The sequence below is a fragment of the Macrobrachium rosenbergii genome, chromosome 48 (genome assembly GCF_040412425.1).
Source record: "Macrobrachium rosenbergii isolate ZJJX-2024 chromosome 48, ASM4041242v1, whole genome shotgun sequence".
Taxonomy (NCBI): Eukaryota; Metazoa; Arthropoda; class Malacostraca; order Decapoda; family Palaemonidae; genus Macrobrachium; species Macrobrachium rosenbergii.
In genome coordinates this window covers 48,976,320-49,002,179 of record NC_089788.1, presented here as the reverse complement: position 1 = coordinate 49,002,179, position 25,860 = coordinate 48,976,320, and the positions used below count along the sequence as shown (strand labels likewise).

Here is a 25,860-nt window from a genome sequence, read left to right as displayed (position 1 = left end):
TCACTTGATTTCATCATAATACGAGCTCTACATATTGGCGTAAAAATAGCAGTAATGTGTTCTTTCATGCCCAGTAGTTTTGATTAAAATACTTTCTCTCCAGTTTTAATTACAGTTGAGTTTCATCCATGTTGCCGATGCATGGTGATTTATAGTCATTAGCAGCTTGAACATTGTTTTCTCAGCTTCAGCTACAAGTTGCTGCTTAAATTTAGAGTATATTTTCTCACCGATCTTTTATCCATGGCGAATAAGGGTATAAGGTAAAAATATATCAGTCCTATTCTACTTAACGTCATTTGTACTATAACTGTTTTCCGCGATATGGCTACTGATATGGCGGTACTTTCCAATTTTAATTTTTCGATGAATATTTCTGAAAAATCCGCGATGCAGTGAAGCCGGCAAAGTTGAAGCGCGAAGTGGAGAGGGATCACTGTATAATGTTACTAACAATACTTTTATCATTCTCTTTTACTTTTTTAACTAGAAGATGGGATAGGGAGATGGAGGAAAAGAAGTTGGTCTATTGTAATTTGGTCTCTCTCGCTGCCTGCGCCCCCGCGAAATTTAAAAATATTTTATAAATATTGTCGTATTGGTATTAATTGCTTACCCCATTGCAAAATCGAATTATCATAAGGTGAATTATTGTAACTCGAGCACTACCCAAGTATTTAATAGTTTTATCACAAAAAGTGCATTTAGCCATGATAATGAGATGAAAATACAGTTATTAGTGAATATTTCTCAGTGAAAAATACTGTGAATGAGTGAATTTTCAACAAATAATCTGTATACTGTATATGTTCCATAGAGAAATCCGCTAATAGATGAGTCTGCGAACCGTGAGACCGCGAATACGGGGGGTTTACTGTATACACTTTACAGTACAATATCATTTCAAATACTTCTTTCATTAGTACCCTTCAAAAGAGAGAGAGAGTGAGAGAGAGATTCGTAAACCTGTTATGCTCAGTCTGGGGCCCAACCTGGAATGAGCTTAACAGATACAGTAGTACAGTATAAGTACACTGTAAATCATTTTTATCATAAAAATCTGTATTTAGTCATGAACACGATATGAAAAAATACAGTAATTAGTAACTAAATAGTGTTGCTTTAGGAAAAAAAGCGAATTAGTGATAATTTTAGAGAAATGGTCCATAAAAAAAATTTGCAAATTGGTGAGAGTTCCCGCAGAAAAAGAAAGATATGTTCTACAAAAATCCACAACAAAATGAAGCGTGGAAAAGTGAAGTGTGAAAAAGCGGGGTAGCACTGCATTCATTATTATTTATATATTAAGAGTTTATTTGAGAGAATAACAGAGAGTTGTTGTTCTAGTCAACATATTAGATGGAATATGAGCAATAAAAATTTTACTCCCAATATTCCCGATAAAGAATACCACTTACATGTGCCTTGTGCAGTATGTCAGTGGTTGTTTGTAGTATACCTTCAGGCTCAGCCGCAGTGTGCTCTGGTTTTCACTTTTCATTCTTTCCCTTTGGGCTCTTCCCTCCCAGGTGTATAATGTCTTCAAGTTAACCAATCTCCAATTTTCAGTCCTTATTTACGACTAAATCCTGTAGGGAAGTCTTAATGATAAATAAGTGAACTACTCTTTTAAAAAGAATTTCTTGTCTCTCTAGCACATATGCATTTTTTCATTTGCAGTATTACAATTAAATTTAACATGAAGTTTTTTGTTTTCAGGTTGAAGCAGGCCAGTACTGTACTTTTATTGTTCATACTGATGGTGGCATCAGTGCCTGTGGGAAAGGTAGCTATGGACGCCTAGGCCTGGGAGATTCAAACAATCAAACCTCTCCCCGCAGATTAAACCTTGATGCTGGAGTTCGAAGAGTATCGTCATCCAAAGGCAGTGATGGTCATACAATTGCACTTTCAACTGCTGGCCAAGTTTACACTTGGGGTGATGGTAAGAATTCATTTTGACCATCAGCCATGTAGAAATGTAGTTACAAGATGAATGGATATCTCTCTCTCTCTCTCTCTCTCTCTCTCTCTCTCTCTCTCTCTCTCTCTCTCTCTCTCTCTCTCTCTCTCTCTCTCTTTGCTATGTAACATTTTATATTAGTGGTTAAGGATCATATGTATCAGAGGTGATGAAGAGGTGAGTTTTATGTCATTGGTGTCATCAGATTATTTGATGGAAACAAATAACAAAAAACAACTATATCTTGAGAACATTTACCTTTGGAAATCCTCTTACAAAGCCCAGGCTGAAAACCCCTGTTGTAAGCGGGTGTGGGGGGGTTACTGTCATTGTGTCTGCTATTAGGCAGAAAGTATTTTCTTAATACAAGCCTTTTCAGGTTCAGTTCTAAAGCTCATGATCTTAGACGGTGACCACTTACATTATTTTCATTACATGAATTTAGAGGACCTTACTAATGTTCAGGGTAGAATTCTCCTAGTTTTCAACGTCTCTATTTAAGTCTTTAATAGCATAAGAATGATGTTTATTTCTCTGTTATTATTTCACCAGCTGACACGGGACCCGATCCAGAAAAAAGGATTTTGACAAAGGAAAAATCTATTTCTGGGGAGGGCCCGTGTCACCCGGTGACCCACCCCTGTTTTTCATTCTCTCCCTCCCATGGTAAACATCATTCTAGTGGGGTGGGTGCTAACATGGAATGCGACTAGTGTTGCCTTGTGTACAGTCCGAGTAGTGCATGGGCTTGTATCGGCACCTCTCTCGTTGGGACTTTTGACATTGGGAATCTTTATAGGGCAGGGTCCCGTGATTGTGACAATCTCACCCTTTTACCATATACGACTCCATTTCTTGGAGGCTCGCTCTCGGTAGTAGTAACCCCAGCTTTACATTTAGCTTTTCTCTGGTATCTAGCAACGGAATTACCTAGAAATAAGTGCTGAATGGATTATTTCACCAGGTGACACGGGCCCCTCCCCAGAAATAGATTTTTCCTTTGTCAAAATCCTTTTTTATAAGGGATATTTTTTTTAGTTACAGTTGACCATCAGTTTTGTGGGTTTCAGTTTCTTGGACTAGATTACTTATAGAATTTTCATCAGTAGTTAAATGGAATATTTTTTTGTGCTTTGCTGCCATTCACATAAACCTGTATATGACTTACATGGGTTAGAAATGTAAGAAAACTAACTAAAAATTTTTATAAGTAACTTACCCAGTAATTACTTAGCTAAAATTTTCTGCTCGAACGGCAGCTAGAATTTTTAATTCCAAGGTAGCGATTCTTTTGTTAGTGTAGGTGACAAGACCCCGCCCATTTTCGTGGTAAGATAGAGGAACAACACCGCCAAAAAGTCGATTTGTTTCTGACGCTTGTAGAGTCTGCACACCGTGTTGACGAAGCAGCTTGGTTTTGAATCATTGGTTTTTTTCCTGTTTGGTGAAGTATTTTGTTGCAGTAGCCTTTTGACATTGTTATTAATGGTAATTTCTCCTGATTTTGACATTTTTTTACAATTGTGGGCATTGTAGCTAGTCTGGCATTGCAGCAAAGGCTGAAATACGTGGATGACCAAATTGACGTATGACTCTCATGCCCTGTGCATCAATTGCAGAGGGCAGACTTGTTCAATTAATTTGATGTGACAAGTGCAGGGAATGGGGGAAACAGAAATGGAAGACATTAGCTTCACATTTAGCTAAATTAGAGAGGGACTAGAAGAGAAAGACGGCTGCTAAACCTAGCGGGAAAATAGTTAGTCAGTCTTTGAACCTAAATCTGGCAATACTGCACTGACATTCCTGTTATCTCTCCTGTTGTTATTCATTCCCCTCCCACCTCAATTCATTCTCCTAAACTACCTACTCCTTCTCCTGGCTCCAACACTTCCAAACCTGATTGCTTTGCCAGCCTAGAGAATAAGTTTGACTAAAAGTTATATTTGGTAGTTAGTACAATGGCCCAATTAGGGGCGCCAGTGTTTGTCCGTAAGGACAGATTGGAAAAGAAAAGTGATAAAAGTGAACTGCTGGTGGAGGAGGTGGCTGCTCGTCCCACTGATTCTCCTAAGCAATGGTCACTGCCATACTCCCCTCTACCTGGGAGGAGGCATACCGGTAGCCCATGGGAGGTCAGTGGGGTCTGCCCAAAGGCAGTCGCCTCCTCAGTCCAACCTGTTGCATCCCAGGTTGCAACTAGAGACAGCCAATGGAAAGGCGTCTCGGAAGTGCGTCAGCTTTCTTCAAGCTCGGAGGAGTCTTCACCTCTTAAAAGGCACCTTTGGCGCTTCCCTGGCGAGTCTTGCCTACTTAAGAGATGATCTTCTTGTAGAGACCAGTCCCCACAACTTCCCAGCACAAGGTTGAGGGAGCCTTCCTTCAGTCCTCAGCCCTCTTGCAGTAAGTGGGATAGCCCCGAGCACTTCTCTCCTCATCACCAGGAACGAGAGTATAGGCACTCCTCTTCGTCTTGGAGACGTTCCCCATCAGACTCCAAACATGCTTTGCTTGAGTCGCCTCATTACTCATATAAGCGTTCTGTTCTGCCCAAGTGCTCTGGATCAGCTGAACGCCCATTTTACGCTGAGTGAACAGCTGAGCGCCCTGAAGCAGCCAAGCACCCAGAAGCAGCCAGGCGCCCTGAAGCAGCTGAGCGCCCAGTATCAGCCAAGCACCCTGAAGAGCCCGAGTTTCAACCAACTATCGAGCGCCCTGAAGCTTCCAAGCGCCATGAAGCACCTGATCGTACTATTTGGGTGAAGCATTCTTTGACCTCCCCCAAGCACTCTAGGACATCTAAAGTGGCACCAGTACCAGTTCCTGCTATGTCTAGTTCAGCTATGAACTTTCCTTCTTCTGCCTTAGACCCGTCACTGGCTCCTTTACAGTGCCAATTAGATATTATCTTACAACTTCAGAAACCTTCAGTGCCGACAGCTCCTGAGAGAGACCCGGTGTTGTCTCCAGTCCCTTCTGATGGCGAAGATGTTGATCAGGAATCACCCTCGACTGCATACGCGTCCCTGCTCAAGTTCTTACTTCAGCAATTAACAGATTTCTTCATGCCTGCAACTCCTTCCTCTCTGGCTTCATCTTTCACGATGAGTAATCAGCCATCGGACTCCATGAAACTTTCTCAGATGGGTCTCGCTTCCTCGTCAAAGAAAGCTCTACATGAAGTGGAGAATTGGCTTTCTGAGAAGAGAGAACAAGGAAAGGCCTGCTTTAGTGAACCGCCCTCACGTCTTGCACATATGCGCTATTTGTCCTACACATTGGGAGAAGCTCCTTCCCTGGGAGTGGCTGCCTCCTCCCAGGGGGACTTCTCGGGTTGCATCGAGGCATGACGCAGATCTACTCTCGCTTCTGCCAAAGTTTTCTTTTCAGCTCAGGAAATGGATCATCTTTTGAAGAGTCTTTTTAAATCTTTTGGAGTTTTAAGTTTTCTTGATTGGTGCATAGGAGCGGTTGCCAAGAAAGTTAATGATCCTGCTCTTCAGAGAGACGACTCATTGGACATTATTAACACCAGGATGGCTGAGGTGTCGTTTTGGACATCTTGAGATTTTCAAATAAGTGTCGAGCAATAATGAATATTGACTTGATGCTGAGGCTTACAGACAATTAATGATTTCATGCAAAGATATTGGTCATGCAGGTTATGTAATTTATCATACAAAAGCTGATATTTGACTTTTTACCTAGAATGGCCGAGGTGTCATTTTTGACACCTAGGCTATCTATGGTATGAATGCTATTTTCATTCATTTCACTTATATTCAATGTTTGAAGCATCATATATATATATATATATATATATATATATATATATATATATATATATATATATATATATATATATATATATATATATATATATATATATATATATATATATATATATATATATATATATATATATATATATATATATATATATATATATATATATATATATATATATATATATATATATATATATATATATATATATATATATGTATATATATATATATATATATATATATATATATATATATATTATATATATATATATATTATAAAGACTTAAATTCACAGACACAAATTTTCATTGGAACCTAACTAATGGTCATACATGAGTTTTTCACAGACATGCGAACATTTCCGAACACTGAGAAACACTGCAAAAGTGTTTGTTTAATTTTTTGATGTAATTTATAAGTTGTCAAGTTTTTATGTGTAAATTAAATAACAAATATTATTAAAAGTAATAATTTCTCTCTCTCTCTCTCTTTCTTTTAGTGAGATGAATTTTTATGGTACATGTATACAGGTATGTTTATTTGTATGGTAAATAAACTTATGTAATAATAAGTACTTATTTTCAAATATTAATAAGATTAATAAAATTAAATAATAATAAATAATAATAATAATAATAATAATAATAATAATAATAATAATAATAATAATAATAATAATAATAATACAATATTCGTATTATCTTGAACAAACAAATTCTTCCCTCATCTTTTGTAAGAAGGTGGAAGGCAAAAGCTGTCAGACATGTCATTTAACATGACAAGAATGGGAGTGTTGCTAATCAGTGATCAAATTTTCCTTTCTCTCTCTCTCTCTCTCTCTCTCTCTCTCTCTCTCTCTCTCTCTCTCTCTCTCTCTCTCTCTCTCTCTCTCTCTCTCTCTCTCTCTCTCTCTCTCTCTCTGTGTCCGTAATAATTCATAAAAATTTCACTCTCTTAAGTAAGGACACTGTTTCTCTGTATGTCTTTAACTGTACAGTAGATAATTTTAAAAAATGATCTTAATTTTACAACTGTACTCTCTTTCTCAAACTGTAAATCTCTCTCTCTCTCTCTCTCTCATAGAGAGTTAGCCAACCTGCCTATTATAGCACTGTTTCTCTGTATGTCTTTAACTGTACAGTAGATAATTTTGAATTGATCTAATTTTAGAGCTGTAAATAGAGTTCTAAAACATAGAGACATGAGTTCAGAACAAAGAGAAAGTGACAGAATAAAAAGTTTGTAAAAATGAGGTTGAGAAGACTTCTAAAAATAGATTGGTGGAATAGGGAGAGAGTCACACTATATTCTTAAGTCAACCATTTATTTCTTTTTCAAGGGTAATGTATTAAGTAACTCATTTCTCTCTCTCTCTCTCTCTCTCTCTCTCTCTCTCTCTCTCTCTCTCTCTCTCTCTCTCTCTCTCTCTCTCCATAATAATTCATAAATATAACTTGACATTTCAAGTAAGGACAATCTCTCTCTCTCTCTCTCTCTCTCTCTCTCTCTCTCTCTCTCTCTCTCTCTCTCTCTCTCTCTCTCTCTCTCTCTCTCTCTCTCTCTCTCTCTTGTAGTTTATTCTCTGTCTCCGTAATAATTAATGAATAATTTCACTCTCTTAAGTAAGGACAACCCTTGAACCAGGCGATTCTTTACCATTCGTGTTGGTTCTCTCTCTCTCTCTCTCTCTCTCTCTCTCTCTCTCTCTCTCTCTCTCTCTCTCTCTCTCTCTCTCTCTCTCTCATAGTTAGCGCTCACACATTTTTACAACTTATTAACTCCCTACGTCTTTATCTGTACAGTAGATAGTTTAAATTGATCTAATTTGACCTGTATCGTCTACGAAGTGTAAATGCACTAGTGTTGCAAATACGTTGTAAAACATAGAGACATAATAACTAAGAGTTGTATTAGTCAAAATATAAAACACTGTTTGTTCATGAAAAAGCATTTCAGAACAAAGAGAAAGAGAGGCAGAATAAAGTAGTTGTTAAAAAGAGGTTGAGACGATTCTAAAAATAGATCGGTTGTAAGGGGGGAGAGAGAGAGAAATTCTCTTACAACTCTCAATTTTTATGTAAACCATTTATTTCTCTTTTTTAAGGGTAATGTATTAAGCTAACTTTTAAATGAAATTATTGGCGCCATTCAGTGGAAATTGGCAATTTTCGGCGCCGAAAATTGCCGATTTTCGTTGCTAGACAAGCACCGTAAAACTGGGTCGCCGTTGACCAGGGACTGCCTGTGTATGCGGGTTACAATGGGCCTGGCTATGATGTTCCGAGGTTATGATGCTTTTCAAATATATTCATCAGAAATTATTTCCCAGTTTATGACGCATGCCCCAAGGTTGCGACACTTACGACACTGATCCAACAAAAAATATGGCTCCAAAACAGCAGAGCAATCAAAATTTGGAGTCTTTTTTTTTTTTTTTATGAAAAGCTGAATTAAAATGCAGTTTACATTGTTTTCAATACACACAAAGCATTAAAAGTAAGGTTTTAGTAGGATTTTTGACGATTTTTCGGCTTACGACGATTTTCGGCTTATGATGCAGCGTAGGAGCGGAACCCCCGTCGTAAACTGGGGATTGCCTGCATATAAATATAACATATATATATATATTTTATTTACAGGTAGTCCCCAGTTATCGGCGCGGGTTCCATTCCCAACATTTTACAAATCGAAAATCGCCGCTAACCGAAAATTGGCGATAATAGCACTGATCCTGGTTAATGGCGCCGATAACCGTGATCAGCGCAGATAACTGGTTATCAATGCCAATAACTGGTTATCAGCGCCTCTGATTATCGCCGTCGCTAGACAAGCGCCATAAAACCAGATATCAGATGCCAAGGCTGCTGATAACCGGGACTGCCTGTATACATATATATATATATATATATATATATATATATATATATATATATATATATATATATATATATATATATATATATATAATATATATACATATATTTATATACAGTAAACCCCTGTATTCGTGTTCTCAGATTAGCGGAAGCACATTCATTTCTCTGTGGAACATATCACCCATTATTCAGCGGAAAATTCTCCATTCGCAGTATTTTTCACTGAGAAATGTTCACTAATACTGTATTTTCATATAATTTTAATGAATAATTGCACTTTTGTGATAAAACTATTAAAACCGGTGATCAGCGCGATAACTGGTTATCAACGCCAATAACTGGTTATCAGCTATATAAAATCTGATTATCGCCGCCGCTGACAAGCTGCATATAAAACCAGATCACCGTAACAAGGCTGCTGATAACCGGGGACTGCCTGTATATATATATATATATATATATATATATATATATATATATATATATATATATATATATATATATATATATATATATATATATATATATATATATATATATAGTACATATATTTATATACAGTAAACCCCTGTATTCGCGTTCTCACGATTAGCGGACTCACACATTCGCGGGTTTCTCTGTGGAACATATCTACCCATTATTCGCGGAAAATTCTCCCATTCGCAGTATTTTTCACTGAGAAATGTTCACTAATTACTGTATTTTCATATAATTTTAATGAATAATTGCACTTTTTGTGATAAAACTATTAAAATACTCAGGTATAAGTATTTTTACAGGGTTTTTCTTGTGTCTAGACTATCAAAATGGGCAGTTCTAATTGTTTTTAGAGGGGTTTTAAGTATTCGCAGATTTTAGCTATTCCCGGGGAGTTATGGTAATACACGTTTATCCCGCGATATATATATATATATATATTATATATATATATATATATATATATGTATATATATATATATATATATATATATATATATATATATATATATATATATATATGTGTATATATATATATATATATATATATATATATATATATATATATATATATATATATATATATATATATATATATATATATATATACTATACACACACATACAGGCAGTCCCTGATTATCGACAGGGGTTCCATTCTGAGGGTGTGATGATAACCGAAAATCGCGGCTAAACGAAAATCGTCTGCGCTTTTTCGGCGATTTTTGGTTATCTGCGCCTCTGTTAGGTATGTATTGGTGCCATTACCCAATTATTGGCGCTGATAAGTGGAAATCGGTGATTTTTGGCACCAAAAATTGCCAATTTTTGTCGCTAGACAAGCGCTGTAAAACCTGATCGCCATTAACCAAGCCCTCCATTAACCGTGGACTGCCCATATATATATATATTATACACACATTAGAAGTATTAGGTTTGATAATAAAAACACAAGGTCAGAGAGGATCAAAAGTGACAAATTATTCACATAAGAGAAATTTTCAACCTCTTTGTCGAAAACTGCAAAGGTGCCTATACACCAACATATAGTTTGACAATTGACGAACAGCTATTACCAATGAAAAACAGGTCCCCTTTCATTGTTTTTGTGCCAGATAAACCTGATAAGTTTGGAATTAAATTTTTGGTCCTTGCAGAAGTAGAACACAAATATATTGTAAATGTGATTCCCTACTTAGGGGCTATAGAGAAAGATTCAAAGTTAGGAGTTCCCATAGCAGGACATGCGCTCAGCCTTACTGAAGTAGTGAAGAATAAAGGCTATAATGTGACAACAGACAACTTTTTACATCACTTCAAGTTGCAAGGAAATTACAGGAAAGAGCAACTTCTATTGTTGGCACTATGTGAGCAAGCAGCAAGCATCTGTCAAAAGAAATTACTTCAGAAGAAAAGGGTAGAAAATATGAATCCAAATTTTATTTCCAAGATGAGAGTGGATGCATGTTTGTGAATTACCAATGCCAGGATAATAAGAATGTATGCCTCTTGTCAACCATGCATAGTTCTCCAACTGTTTCTAAAGATAAAAAAAAAACCAGCAGTCATAGATTTCTATAATGCAAATAAATTTGGAGTGGATGATGTCATCGACCAAATGCTTAGGAAGCACAGTACACTCTGTGCTACAAGGTGTTGGCCTCATGGAGTTTTTTTGTAATATTCTTGATATGGCAGTCATAAACACATGGATTATATACAAACTTGCCTCAGAGGAAAAAATAACTAGGAAAGCCATAGAGATAGTCAAGAATGTAGCATCAAAGGGTTTATACAATCATCTTTTTGCAGTGCCTAAAGCTTCAGGAGGGTGGAGACCAGTGCTTGATGTAAGTGCGTTGAATGTCCTCATAGAAAAGACAAAATTCAACATGGAGACCACTCATTCTGTTCTTTCATCCATCCACCAGGGAGATTGGATGATCTCCCTGGACATGCAAGATGCATATTTTCACATCCTGATCCACATAGATTCAAGAAAATACATCAGATCTGTATACAAGGATCAAGTTTATCAGTTCTGAGCACTTTGTTTTGGTCTCTTGACTGCCCGACAGGTATTCACCCGAGTACTGCCTCCCCTGGCAGGATGGCTACATCTAGCGGGAGTAAATATCACGCTATAGCTGGACGATTGGCTACTTTGTTTGATCACAGAGCAGCATTGCATGGAGGACTTACAGAAGACTCTTATATTGCTCAAGAGTTAGGATTTTTACTGAATCACGAGAAGTCACAGATGACCCTCACTCAGAATATTCTTTATTTGAGTTTTCGGGCTTCTCCTTCCCTCAGGAGAGTGGGAGACAGCCTGAGGAAAGTAGACCTGTTCTTCTCACTTAGCTCGTGCTCTGCCACTCAGTGGATGAGTCTCTTGGGTACTCTAGCTTCCCTGGAACAATTTGTCAAACTAGGGAGGCTTCACATGAGACTGCTCCAGTTTTACCCAAGAACTTGCTGGGATCAGAAGGTTCATCAAGACCGTCACTTCTTTCTGTTAACTTCAGAAATAAAGGAAGACCTGTGTTAGTGGAGGTCCGAAGAAAAGCTGATGGAAGGGAAATCTCTCCTCCCGGTGAGCCCCGACCTAGACTACTTTTCCGACGTGTTGCATGTAGGTTGGGGAGCTCTCCTCGGGAACCTAGAAGTCTCCAGAAAGTGGTCCCTAGAGGAAAAGGAACTTCACATCAATTTAAAGGAATTGAGAATGATCCATCTGGGTCTACAGCACTTCGCATCAGAGGTACACAACAGGACAGTAACGCTCCATGCGGACAACACCACAACCTTGGCGTTTATAAAACATCAATAGTGAACTCACTCGTTTTCTCTCTGCGAGATAGCGAGGGACATTCTATGCTGGGTGGACCAGAAAGACTCATTTGGTGACTCGTTTCATTCAAGGCAAGTGCAATGTTCTGGTGGATAGACTGAGCCTTCGAAAACAAATTCTTCCTACTGAATGGACACTAGATCTTCGTGTGTGTGTGTGTGTGTGTGTGTACCAGCCTTTGGAGCCTATGGGGTCAACCGACCATAGATTTATTCGCCACATCCAGAAATAACCGCTTGCCTCTGTTCTGCTCCCCCTTTCCAGACCCCCTAGCTTGGGCGACAAATGCGTTGATACAAGATTGGTCCATTCTGGATCTTTATGCCTTCCCACCATTCAGGATGATCTAAGAAGTGCTGAAGAAGTTCCGCTCACATCACAACATAAGAATGACCCTAGTGGCCACCTTTTAGCCACAGGAGGAGTGATTCCCGGACCTGCAAGATATCCTCGTAGAATTCCCAAACTCCTCCCTGAGATTCCAAGTCTTCTCAGACAACCCCACTTCAGGAAGTTCCATCAAAGTCTATCCTCTTTGGCCCTGACAGGCTTTCGACTGTCTGCAAACTCATCTGAGCGAAAGGATTTTCTACATCAACGGTGGAGGCTATTGCCAAATGTAGGCGTAACTCCTCCAACAAAGTCTACCAGGCCAAGTGTTCAGTGTTTAGGCTTTGGTGTAGAATAAACAGTTTCTTCTTCTCAAGCATCTATCGCTCAAATAGCGGACTTCCTCCTCTATTTGAGATCTTCTAGGGGCCTGTCTGCTTCCACAATAAAGGGGTATAGAGCAATGCTTAGCTCTGTTTTTCGCCATAGACGGCTTAACATTTAAAAAAATCAAGATTTGTCCAACCTTATTAGATCTTTTAATATCTCCAAGTCCAAGAAGGAGGAGACCTTCTCTTGGAATCTTGATGGAGTCCTTAAGTGGCTTACTGGTTCACATTTTGAACCCATGCATTCTTCCTCGCTAAGGGACCTGACAAGGAAGACTATTTTTCTTGTGGCTTTAGCCACTGCAAAGAGAATAAGTGAACTTCATGCGATTGACCAAAGGATTGGCTTTGCTCAAGGGGATGCAGTTTGCTCCCTCTTGTTAGGATTCTTAGCAAAGAACGAAAACCCATTTCATCCTTAGACTTGTTCTTTCACAATTAAAAGTTTATTGGATATCCTAGGTACGGAAGAGGAGGAAAGAGACCTGTGCCTAGTATGAGCCCTCAGGCACTATTTACATTGTACTGAGAAAATTAGAGGACAGTTTAGTAATCTGCGGTGTTTCATAAAGAATCCCTCTAGACACTTGTCAAAAAACGCCATTTCTTTTTTCTTAAGGGATATCATCATAGAGTCACACTCCTCCACACGAGACTTCTTGATAGGAGCCTTGTCATTTTTCCTTCGAACCTGCACAGGATGATTGGGGGGAAGATGGAACTACTGTAGTATTTTTCTTGGATAAGACTCTTTGGGGCCATGAGACAGACGGACGTGGAACTTCAGCAACAGAAACATGTTTGTGAGTGGGAGAGTCACGCACGTGGTCGGAAGACAAAGAAACAGAAATGGTCCTATGATTCCTCAGGTGGGGAGCAGTGACGAAGTCCCTAATCTGCAATGTCTGATGGGAGACCGGGCAGGCGAAGAAGGCAAAGAAGACGATGAGGACGAAGGAGACGAGGACAAAGAGGGTAGTCTACGACATCTCTTCACAACATGTCTGTACCTCTCTCGAAAAACAATGTTGACTGTCAACCACAGCCTGAACAAGCGAGTCTGGAGATGGAGCAGGAGGAGAAGTCATCACAGCAGGATGTACTGGTGATGGTTGAGGATTGACAGGAACTGAGGTCCTAGGCACAGGAGCTTGGAGAGCCGCTGGTCGTCTGCAAATGGTCATGGCAGCTAAGCTGGGAGCGAGGGAAGACATTGCCTGAGCAGAAGTTGACCCAAAATGATGCTCTGGTAAGTCTGATGACAGATGAGTTGAGCCAGGAGCAGCAGCACTAGACCCTGATGGGGGATAAACAGGTCTGAGAACTATCATGGCGGCCGACACTGGAAAGCGAGATGATATGAAATGGGGTAACAGGCCATCTAGGGTTGGTACTCCTGGTAGGCCTGACGATGCCCAAATGTCCGACATCCTCTGCGCATCAGATCCTGAAACAGTAGAACAAGATGGCACTGCCTCTCCTCCCCCTCCTCGAGAGAGCGGGGCAGCCAAGGAGATGATATCTCCAGACCCCTCTTGCAAAACTTCCAAGGGCAAGGCCATGGAAGAATGGGAAGGGGTAAAATCTTCCAAAGAAGAAGAAGCAACTGGAGGAAGAATGAAGAAGGAAGAGGTAGAACAGTGAGAAGCTTGAGAAGCATCCATCAAAGGAGGAGAGAACCCTTCCTAAGATGACACCTCCGACTTCCTCTTATGCTGCCTCTTCTTGGCAAAGATTGCTCAGGAGACCAGGAACGGCATTGGTGGCAAGGATTAACATCTGCTGCAAGTAGAATGAGGATCAGTCTTATGCAGCAGCAAGAAAACGAGAGCAAGGTCAGGTAGCAACTCCAGAACATTTCCTCTGAGGCTTAGGAGCAGGCTAAGATGAGTTTTTGGTCTGCACATCAAAAAGCCAAAACATACACATAAAAACACACAATATAGCACTGTATCACAATGCAAAAGTCAAACCAAGAGAAACGTGGGCAAGAGAGGAAAACACCAGCTTTAGGCAGGAAGGGCAGCAACATTCCCTACCAGCAAGGCAGTAAGGAGGAAACTGGATGCATCATGGTGTTAGAAGAGGTCGGCTGTTGCCTTCTCGCTCATCCCATTGGCCAAACCCTGATGCCACCAATTCCTATTTATTCTCACGTTAAGACTGGAGGTTTGTTAGCTATGAAAACTGCATATTAATAAAAAATTTGTCATATTAGAATACAGCAGTGTTTGCAGCAGCAGCCTGTCTAGTGTTGTCAGCAAAAACAGCTATGTCAGGTAAAGAAGAGTGCAGAGGGTGTTTGCTGTTGTAGTACATTTTATGCAACAAACATAATGAACTCACTCTACATCTGTGCCACAAGCCAACGTTAATAGTTGGCAAAATATACATGACTTGATGACATAACTCTGTCCAAGGGTTTGAGATGAGAGTCAGCACCCAAAGTCCACACAGGAGAGCAGTACTCCAAACAAGGAAGCAGAAAAGTTAAAACACTTAGATGTAATACTATCATTATGAAACATTCAAAAACATTGCTGTACGATGCCAAATTTTTGAGAAACAGAGGAAGCAATATTACATATATGATTCTCAAAAGTCAATTCCTTTTTCAAAAGTTACAGCAAATGAACCACCTCTGCTTAGGATGGAATGAATGATAATAGTGCTTTATGGTTAAAAAGCGTCTTTTGCGAGTGTCTTCATGTGTAAGTGCAGTAACTGTATAACAAGAACTGCATCAGAGTCTTAGTGTTCCATCATCACGTTCATCATGATCATCATTTAATATCTCTGAGTTGTCATTTGAAAGACTTTAGTGGAAGTGGATATATATTGACATATCCTTATGTATGTACAGTATAAGGCAAATGCATTTTTTAATTTACAGTAATATTTTTCATTTTGTTTTATTTTATAGGTGATATAATGTATGTATGGCTAAAAAATAGAGTACCAGATTGTGTATTCTCTCTTTCACTCTATATTATTATACTTTACTGTACTGTGCTGTACTTGAACTGTACTGTACACTTTAAAAAGTATATTGTACTGTATTATATTGTACTGTATGTAGATTTTTAAAGAATTTACTATTTATGTAAAATATGGTAAAGTTTATGGTAAAATGTTTTAGTACAAGATTTGAGCAGTCAAGAGTTATTCATAGATTTTCAGTTATTGTGTGGAATTATCACTCCACAAAATTTGTGGGATTACTCACCTTGAAAAGGCCAGTTGATGGTTAAGACCATTTGATATAAAACCTACGCAGCTAACATAACAAAAAATCAAAAATACATATTTATATAAGTAACTTACCAAGTAATTACATAGCTATCAGTTTTAAGTATCGGCAGCTAAAATTTGAGAATACTGTAGCAATTCTTTTGTTTTTTGTAAGTAAATTACCCTGCCCACTTTCAGCGAAGAAGAGGAACAACTGAGCAAAGAGCTTCAATTTGTTTCTACTGGCTTATGACATAGGTTGTGAGCAGCAGCTGAATTTGGAATTCAGTACTTTGGTGATTTTCTGGTTGTGGCTAATTGGTGAAGTGTTTTGCATTCAGTAACCTTTCGGCAGTTTAGATAGATAGGGTTTTAATTGAAAACCTTAATTTTTCACAGAATTGACTGCCTGATTGTGACTTGTTTACTTTTTGGGCTTTGCTTATTGACTTGTTTGCCGACGATGTCAGACACAAGTACAACTAACTAACGTTTTATTGCAGTACGTTTTATTGCAGCAAAGGCTGCAATACGAGTTAATCTCAAGTAGATATGACTTACGTACAGTGTGCACGATTTGTAGGGGTCAAGTACAGTATGCTTGTTAGAGAAATCATGTGCTGGATGTGGGGATTGGGATCCTAAGCAGTGGAAGTTTTTAAAATCTCACTTAGCAAAGCTAGAGAGGGATAGAAAAAGAAAAGCAGCCATTAAGCATGACAAGACTGTAGCTAGTCAGGAATCTGCTAGGTCTTCCATTGATGTACCTATCGTATCTTTACCTGTAATTTCTCCCATTCCCAGTTCGTCAGCTGTACCACCTGATCCTTTATCCAGCGCTCTAGCTCCCGACCCCAATGCCATTGCCAACCTCGAGTCTAAATTCGATCACAAGTTCGAACTGTTAGTGAACACTGTGGCTCAGGTAGGGGCTTCAGCTCAAACCCTTATGGGGCATAAGGTGATTGATAGTGAAGTATTAGTGGAGGAACTGGCTGCCCGTCCCACTGATTCTCCTAGCCAAAGGTCCCTGGCATACTCCCCTAAGCCAGGGAGAAACCATACTGGAGGCCCAAGGGAGGTCAGTGGGGTCTGCCCATGGGTAGTCGGCCCCTCAGTCACACCTGTAGTCAAGTCCCAGATGACGACAGACAGCCAGTGGAAAGGCATCTTTTTGGAGGTACACTGCCTTTCTTCTAGTTCAGAGACTTACAGCCCTGAACAGGGGTGCCGATGGCACTTTAGTGATGTTTCTAGACCACTGAAAAGGTTTGCAGTGGCTTTGCCTTGCTCTTCTCAGGTGCTGTACAAGAAGGTTAAGGAGTTGGTGCCTTCTTGCAGTTTTTGGGACAGCCCAGAGCGCTTTGCCCCTGAAATTTCTCCTGCCGTTCCCAGGTGCAAGCACCCAGTGGTTCAAGTTGGCGCAGCAGTCTCCAAGCGCCCATTGGCTTCCGAGTTTCCAGTAGCACCCGAGTGTCCGGTAGCGCCCGAGCGCCCATTGGCACCAAAGCATTCAGTGGCTTCCAAGTGCCCAGTGACTCCCAAGTGCCCAGTGGCTGCCAAGCAGCCAGTAGCTTCCGAGCGCCTAGTAGCTTCCAAGTGCCCATCAGTGCCTGCTCATTTGGAGAATTTTCATTGCACAGTAGTGCTTGACCACCCAGTCTCTTCTTTTAAGTGCTCAACGCCAGTTCAGGTTTCTGTGGTGCCATCTCCGCAGTAGGCTTCGGTGCCTTCAGTCATGGACCCATTGCTTGCCCCCATTCAGCAAAGACTGGATGATATTTTGGAGTTTTAAAGAAACTTCCTTCTACTGTGAAACCTGCTAGAGATTTGTCCTTGTCGCCTGTGTCATTGGTCGAGGAGGAGATGGATAAGGTGTTATGCGGTGCACTTTATTTTGTATTGCGTTGCACCACATATGAATGACTCCGTTTCTGTCTGTTGACTTTCACTTGATAGTAACGCAGGGGACTCGGTAAGTTAGGTTGAAATTGTCTATTAATACTTTCTACTTTTCCAGGAGGGGGTAAGAATTCACCGGGCACGGTTTTTCATAAGTTTATTCTTAACCTAAACTATTTCACACGGCCAGCCACACTGGACTTAGAAATTTCTTGATGTTAAGAGAGGAGCGAGTGACACAATCCTACCCAATTTGGTTTTCAAGTAACTCTGGCTAAAAATTGATCAGAATGAACTCTGGACCTATGTTGAATAAAACTCCGCATCCTTGAGGACGTCTACTTTACTCTTAATGGTTCAATCTTAACTCCCACTTTTGGCAAGGACAAATCAGGTCAATTTTGCTGACCTTTTCACTTCTTAGTCTATCCTCTAACTCCTCCTTCCTTTCCCACATCTTGGAGGTTTGTTATGGTTACACTTCAATTTACTTGGTCTCATGGCTCATCATTTTAAATTATAAACATCGTCTCTCTCTCTCTCTTTCTCTCATAATCCCGATCAGTGAATCTCATACTTATTCACTGCATAACAAAGGATCCAGAGGAAGACTTCTCCCTCTGCATATGCAGCGCTGTTGTGGCGGCTTCTCTGCAGCTTTCCTATCTTCTTCTCTCCAGCTGCTCTGTCTTCACCTGCATCTACCTTTCAGATGAGCAATCTTCTGGTGGAGTTGTCCAGGTTGCCTAAAATGGTGCTCTCTACCTCGGCAAAGAAGGCTCTGAGCAAGCTGGAGACCTGCCTCTTGGACAAGAGGGAGAAAGGGAAGGCTTGCTTCAGCTACTCCCCCCTACAAGACTGTTAAGCAGAAGATATTTGTGTTACGCCACTGGAGAAGCTCCTTGAGTGTGGCTGCCTCTTCCCAGGGAGATCTCCAGTCTTATTGACTCTTTCTGAAGGTCAGCCTGTTCGGCAGCCAAAATAATGTTCTCTTCAGCCGAGCTCGATCATTTGCTCAAGTGTTTAAGATATTCAAAGTGGTCAGTTTTTTAGACTGGTTGGTGGGCGCCCTAGCTAGGAAGATTCAGGAACACCCTTCCTTTCTGACAGAATTCTCTTTGGATCTACTTGGTGTCCTCTCCTGGACAGATAAAGGGATTAAAGACAGATTTCGAGAGTTGGCCATGGTGATTTTGAAGAAGAGGGAGCTTTGGTGCTCATACACTACAAAAGGAGTCAACACAGCCCAGAAGTCTGCCCTTCTGTTCTCCCGTCTAGTGCGAGATTTCTTATTCCCGCAGTTGGTGGTTAATGAGATTGCATATGTATTACAAAAGAAATCTACACAAGATCTTTTGGTGCAATCTTCAAGGTGCCCTAAGGAGCTTGCCTCTTTTAGCTCCAGGTCAGCCTCCCCTCTGCAGCCCTTTCCTTTTCATGGGAGCAGGCAAAGGTCTCAATCAAGAGAACGAGCGAATGTTCGTTTCACCTCCCATTCCTTCAAGAAATCTTCAGCCAAGTCTTCCTCCAGGAAATGAAGCCAGTGTCCTCTGTGCCCCAGTGGGTGCCAGGCTCCTCTTCTTTTGGGAGAGTTGGAGCAAGAAAGGGGCAGAACAATGTGTTGTGGAATTCTTAAAGTTCTGCTGCTCAGTCCCATTCAGAGAAAGACCTCCATTAGTCAAGAAGCCCATCGTCTTGACTGCCTACCTTTGAGCTCAAAGAGGTTTTCAACTCTTACAGAGGAAATGCACTCCCTCCTCGAGAAGAGGGCAGTAGAGGTAGCCACAGATGTAAGCTCGGAGGGGTTCTACAATCGCCTTTTTGTACTCCCCAAGTCATCGGGAGGATGGAGACAAATATGTTCAAGGCAGTGCCTTGAACATATTTGTTCAGAAAACAAAGTTTCATATGGAGATGAATCGTCCCATTCTTTCGTCTATTCGTCAGATGGACTGGATGGTCTCAATAGGCTTGAAGGATGCTTACTTCCATGTCCCCATACACCCGACTCAAGAAAGTACCAAAGATTGGTATTTCAGGACCAGGTCTTCCAATTTCAGGCTCTATGTCTTGACTATCGATGGCCTCTCCAGTTTTTACTCCGGTTCTTAACCCCCTTGGCAGGATGGCTCCATCTCATGGGGATCAACATTGTGCTGTACCTAGATGATTGACTCCTTCTTTCCCCAACGAATGAACAATGCATGGAGGACCTTCAGAAGACACTTCTTCTAACCCAGGATTTAGGATTGTTGATCAATTGTCAGAAGTCCCAGCTGGCTCCGTCACAGGAGATAGTTCATTTGGGAATGACTCTGAATTCTCATCTTTTTCAGGCTTTTCCATCCCCCAAGAGAGTGGAGTCCTGTCTACGAACGGTAGACAAATTTCTCTCTCTTCAAACTGTCTCGGCCAACAGGTGGATGAGTCTTCTTAGGATGTTAGCCTCTATAGAACAGTTTGCCTCGCAGGGGAGACTTCATATGAGAATTCTACAGTTCTTCTTCAGAGCCATCTGGGACAAGAAAAGTCATCCAGATTTGTTCGTATTTCCGGTGACTCAGAACATCAAGAAACACTGCTTTGATGGAGGTCAGAAGGCAGGTTGCCAGAAGGGAAGTCCATATTTCCTCAGACCCCGACTTAAACTTCTATGCTGATGCATCGGACTTGGGCTGGGGCGCTCTCCTGTGAGACAGGGAAGTCTCTGGGACATGGTAGCAAGAGCAAAGGGAATGGCACATAAATGCGAGAGAAATAAAGGCAGTTCACTTAGGGCTGCAAGTCTTTGCTTTAGAGGTGTACGACAAAACAGGAGCAGTCCACTTGGACAACACCACAGCCCTGTCATACATCAGCAAACAGGGAGGAACTCATTCCTTTTCACTCTGCGAGGCAGAGAGGGATCTTCTCCTCTGGACGGGCTGGAATCAGACAAAAATATTGACAAGATTCATCCAAGGAAGACTGAATGTGCTGGCCGATCAGCTGAGCTGAGGCAGTCAAGTCATCTGCACAGAGTGGACTCTAGGACCTTTAGTCTGTTCAGCTCTGTGGAGACTGTGGGGAAGACCAGCTCCGGGCCTCTTTGCGACTTCCAGAAGCCATTGTCTCCTTCTCTTTTGCTCACCAGTTCCAGATCCTTTAGCATGGGTGACGGACACAATGCTTCAAGACTGGTCCATCAAGGATCTGTATGCCTTCCCCCCCTTCGGAATGATATGGGAAGTATTGAACAAATTCCAATCCCACCAGAATGTATCAGTGATACTGATTGCCCCATTTTGGCCACTAAAGGAGTGGTTTCTGGATCTCATGGTGCTTCTGGTAGACTTCCCGAGGCTGCTCCCTTAAAAACACAATCTTCTCAGACAACCCCACTTCAGGAGGTTCCATCAAGGGTTGTCTGCTCTAGCTCTGACAGGCTACAAACTGTCAAGAAACTCCTCAGAGCTAAGGGATTTTTGAGAGCAGCTGTAGAAGCTATTTCGAAATGCAGACGCCAGTCTTCCTGCAGTGTATACCAGAATAAGTGGTCCATTTTCCACACTTGGTGCAGAAGGAATGGCATCTCTTCTTCTAAAACAGCTCTAACAAAGGTTGCAGATTTCCTTTTGTTTCTAAGAACCTCCAGAGGCTAGTCCTCTTCCACTATAAAGGGCTACAGGGCCATGCTTAGCTCTGTTTTCAGACACAGGGGCCTGGACTTATCCTCAAACCAGGACCTCTCTGATTTGATTAGATCTTTCAATACAGGAAAGCAGAGGAGTACAGATCCAGTATCTTGGAACTTAGGCATGGTCTTGAAATGGCTCTCCGGTCCACCTTTCAAGCCTCTCAACACCACTTCATTCAGGAATCTGACTAAGAAGACCCTCTTCATGGTGGCCTTAGCGACAACTAAAAGGGTCGCTGACATACAGGCCATTGATAAAAGGATGATCGGGTTCTCTGGAGGAGATGCAATCTGCTCATACACTCTTGGTTTTCTCGCGAAGAATGGGAATCTGTCTAAGCCCTGGCCTCATTCTTTTAATATCAAGAATTTGGGAGGAATACTAGGATCAGAGGATGAAGAAAGAGCTCTTTGCCCTGTGAGGGCTCTAAAGTTTTACTTATAAAGGACCGAGAAGATTAGGGGCCTTCCAGTAACCTATGGACTTCGGTTAAAGACCCCTCTCATCCTATTACGAAGAATGCGTTTTTGTTTTTTTCCTAAGAGACCTCATTCGAGAAGCCCATTCTCAAGTAGGAGAAGAGCTTTTACCTATTTTGAAGGTTAAAGCACATGAAATCAGGATGGTGGCTACATCCCTAGTATTTAAATACAACCTCTCTCTTGCAGACATTCTCCAAGCAACGTATTGGAGGCGTAAATCAGTATTTGCATCCCATTATTTAAGGGACGTAGAAACAGTTATTAGTGAGTGCAGTACCTTGGGTCCTTTATTGGTGGCTGGCATGGTGTTGGGGGAGGGAATGTAGGAAGCATCCCTTCCATCCTTTCTCTTCACCTTGAACTAGGGTGTTGAGTTCTAGAGGAGTCTGAGGCTACTATGTACTTGGATACCCACCAATTTTTTAATGGTTGGGGGGATGGTGTTTTTGATTTTATGGTGCAGGTAACAACAATGTTGTCTTGTTGATTTGTGTTGGTACTGTTCCCTGGGCAGGGGCAATTTTGTATGCTTTACTAGCATTCAGAGATGTCCTTCACTGCAAAGCTCCCACTGATGTAGCAGGCGATCCATGGCTATACCACAGCTCCCCTACTGAGTAAGATGAGTGTCAACCAGAGGCAGTATCTTTATGCAGCAGCTCTCTTACCAGGTAAGGAAACAATGAGCATTGTCCCAGTGCTAGCAATTTTTCTATTCTTGAATTCATTACATTATCTAATGTTTTGGGGTAGAATTCCATGTATCCCACCTCCTGTCAATGTGGAATCACCTCTTTAATTACTTGGTAAGTTACTTATATTAAAATGACATTTTTATAATAAAACAAGGTTTTATATATACTTACCAAGTAATTACAGACTGGAGCCTGCCAGCCTCCCCTCGCATGGGCATAATGGCACAAACAAATAGAAGGTCTTTGCTCAGTTGTTGTTCTTCCCCAAAAGTGTGCAGGGTTGTTTACCTACACCAAAACAAAGGAATCACTACCGTGAGTTTTAAATTTTGGCTGCCGATACTAGAAACTGATAGCTATATAATGACTTGGTAAGTATGTATAAAACTTTATTTTATTATAAAAATGTCATTTTTGAAATGTAAGAGTTAATTCCTTATAGCAGAAATCAATTCCATATAATATTCTAAGTGGCTTGTTTAAATACTTATTTCAAAACATAATGCTGTGTGCTTATCTTGTGAAAATGAAGAATGGCCAAGTGAAGCAAGGCATCTTACTTAGGTTGCAAACTCTTCTCATAATAATACACAATCTTTTGTACAATACACTGGTTACCATACACCAGTGCTCACAAGAGTATGGGCAGCAGTTTGGCATCATCACATATGACCCACTGCTGCTCAGCTGGCAATTCAAATTCAGGTATCAGAATTGGCAAAACTGTGATGAATTCTTTACCATATTTAGTCCATACCATATTGAGACGGTCTTTAAGAATGTAAGCTTTTATCAAATAATTGGTTGCTGCTAGTTTGTGGATAAAGCTAGTAGACTTGGAGTGATTGAATTTTTAAGATTCTAAGCTGCTAAAGAACCTCTTATCTTTCCATTTGCAAAGCAATACTTTTATTTTTAGACCAAAGTGAATCTAAAGTGAAAATTTTGTGTGCAAATGAATAGAAATATTGATGTTTTGCTATATAGATACTGGATGTTTTTATAGTTCACTTGTTAAAACATGTAGTAACCATAATACGGTGTACAGTTCTTTAATTCATTTGTATGCTACAGCCTTTCACATTTATTTTTTTATCTCTCCAGTTTCAGTGTTTAGGGTATTTGCTTAGCAGTATTTTAACATCCAAGAAATTAAATTGTGAAAATTGTGATTTTATTTTTGTTTCTAGGGGATTATGGAAAATTAGGTCATGGAAACAATGTAACTCAGAAATATCCTAGAGCCATAGCTGGGCCACTGTGTGGAAAGATAGTACGGTGGGTGTCAGCTGGATATAGGCACTCTGCGTGCGTTACACAGGAAGGAGAGTTATATACCTGGGGAGAAGGGGACTATGGCCGCCTTGGTAAGTGATTTTATTACTTGAAACTACATAAGTCTTTGAATGTGTCATTTTCATGAAATATAATATGTCCCTATAGGAATGTAATTATATTTCTTAATACTAAAGGGGCAGTGAATCATTCAGAATTGATGAAGCTGTCTTAAGGCTGCTAGTGAGGAACTACTAAATTTGGATTAACTGTTTACAAAAGGGACTGGAAACTGCTGGGTATTATACTGCAGCTTATTCATATGATGACTTTACCTTTATGTAGCCACTATTCAGACTAGAGTAATAGACCTGTACTGTAATTTGCTTGTTCCGCCTTTCTTTTGTTTCATCATCATTGTCAGGATTTTGCAAATTTATTACTTGATGATAATACTATATAGGTTTTCATTTCTGTGTCCTACAGTATCTTTATTTTATGTATAGTAATTTTAATTGATGGTAGATATTCGCAGCCAAAATTATTGAAGATTCTGTCTTCCTTCTGAATGGCTGATATAATTTGAATTACAGTCTCTAGTAGGTGATGAGTGTCATGAACTTCTCCCTTCATGAGTCACTTACAGATGCCTTGGATCTCATAAAGGATATATAAAGCTGCTTCTAACTCATTCCACTGTTCAGCTTATGCAGTACATTATTTATGTATCCTGTAGGATACAATGCTCCAAAAATGTTCCATGGCAAAACTATTAGTTAAAATGACTAAAATGCTTGCCCCTCTACCTTTTGGGGCTAGTTCACTCTTATTTGATAGCCACTAATAATTCCCAACATTAGTCTAATCAATTTGGAGTGATGTCCATTCTTTGAAAGTAGCAGATTGCCTATGTGAAATTACATGTTCGTAAGTTTTTAAAGTACAAAATTTTTCACTTATGTGTATTTCTTACTTCACCAGGACACGGGGATAGCACAAGTCGTAATATCCCAACGTTAGTAAGGGATATATCAGGTGTTGGACAAGTGGTTTGTGGTAGTGCTCATACACTAGCATTGTCTGCAGATGGAAGAACTGTTTGGTCATTTGGCTCTGGTAGGTTCCTACTGTTTGGAATAACTATACAGTACTGCCCCTGTATGGTATTCTTAAATTAGTTACAAGTTTTGTAGATTTTTTTTCAAATTGTAAACATACGAATACCCTTTGAGAATTACAAACATTTTAGTTGTCAGTAAAAATAAGTATCAAGGTTGGGTCTTTTGGATGAAGCAGTAGGGTAAATCATTTTGATTATAATTTTATAAAAAAAAGTCACTCTTAATTAAATTTTAAAGTACTTTTTCTTTTAGTGTGTATAGATAATATTCCCTGAAACTTTATTCTTTACTCTTTGGTCATTTCAAAGAAACAGGTATGTCTAAAATCAAAAGTACAGTGACAGGATTGTCAAATCTCTGTTGCAATCAGTAGACAAGTATAGGCTCAGTTATTCCTTGTCAAATGTCAAATATATTTGCTGGCATAAAAAATGCAACTTAAAAAAAAAAACAGTTTTTGACATAGGAAAAACCTATTTTCGGTAATTGCTGTTGGTCTTCAAAGGAGTTACACTCTCATGGTCCCCCCAGGACTTCATAAGACAGACCAGCCAATTACAAAGAATTCTCTTATAGTTGGCATGAGCCAGAATAGTGTTTGTTTGTTGTCACAGTGATACAATATAAAGGACTCAGGACAGGTGGACTCTATCTTCTGCCCTACAGCAACTGCCTGGGCTCTCTCTCTCTCTCTCACTTGCACAGATGTGACAAGAGCGTGTGTTGGCCATCTTCCTCATTACACAACAGGTCTGTGCAAGATAAATGTTCACCCCTGTCCCATGCCTTTTCATCAGGGAA

General features: G+C 40.1%; 1 protein-coding gene across 1 annotated transcript in view; it reads left to right on the top strand.

Moving 5' to 3' along the window:
• The window catches only part of LOC136831091 (probable E3 ubiquitin-protein ligase HERC1), an 801,341-nt gene that overhangs the window by 127,033 nt on the left and 648,448 nt on the right, over positions 1-25,860 (top strand). Inside the window, exons 10-12 of the mRNA XM_067091041.1 lie at positions 1,720-1,945; positions 23,854-24,030; positions 24,920-25,054. Of these exons, the coding sequence (XP_066947142.1) occupies positions 1,720-1,945; positions 23,854-24,030; positions 24,920-25,054 (538 nt within the window). The remainder of the gene's footprint in view (positions 1-1,719; positions 1,946-23,853; positions 24,031-24,919; positions 25,055-25,860) is intronic.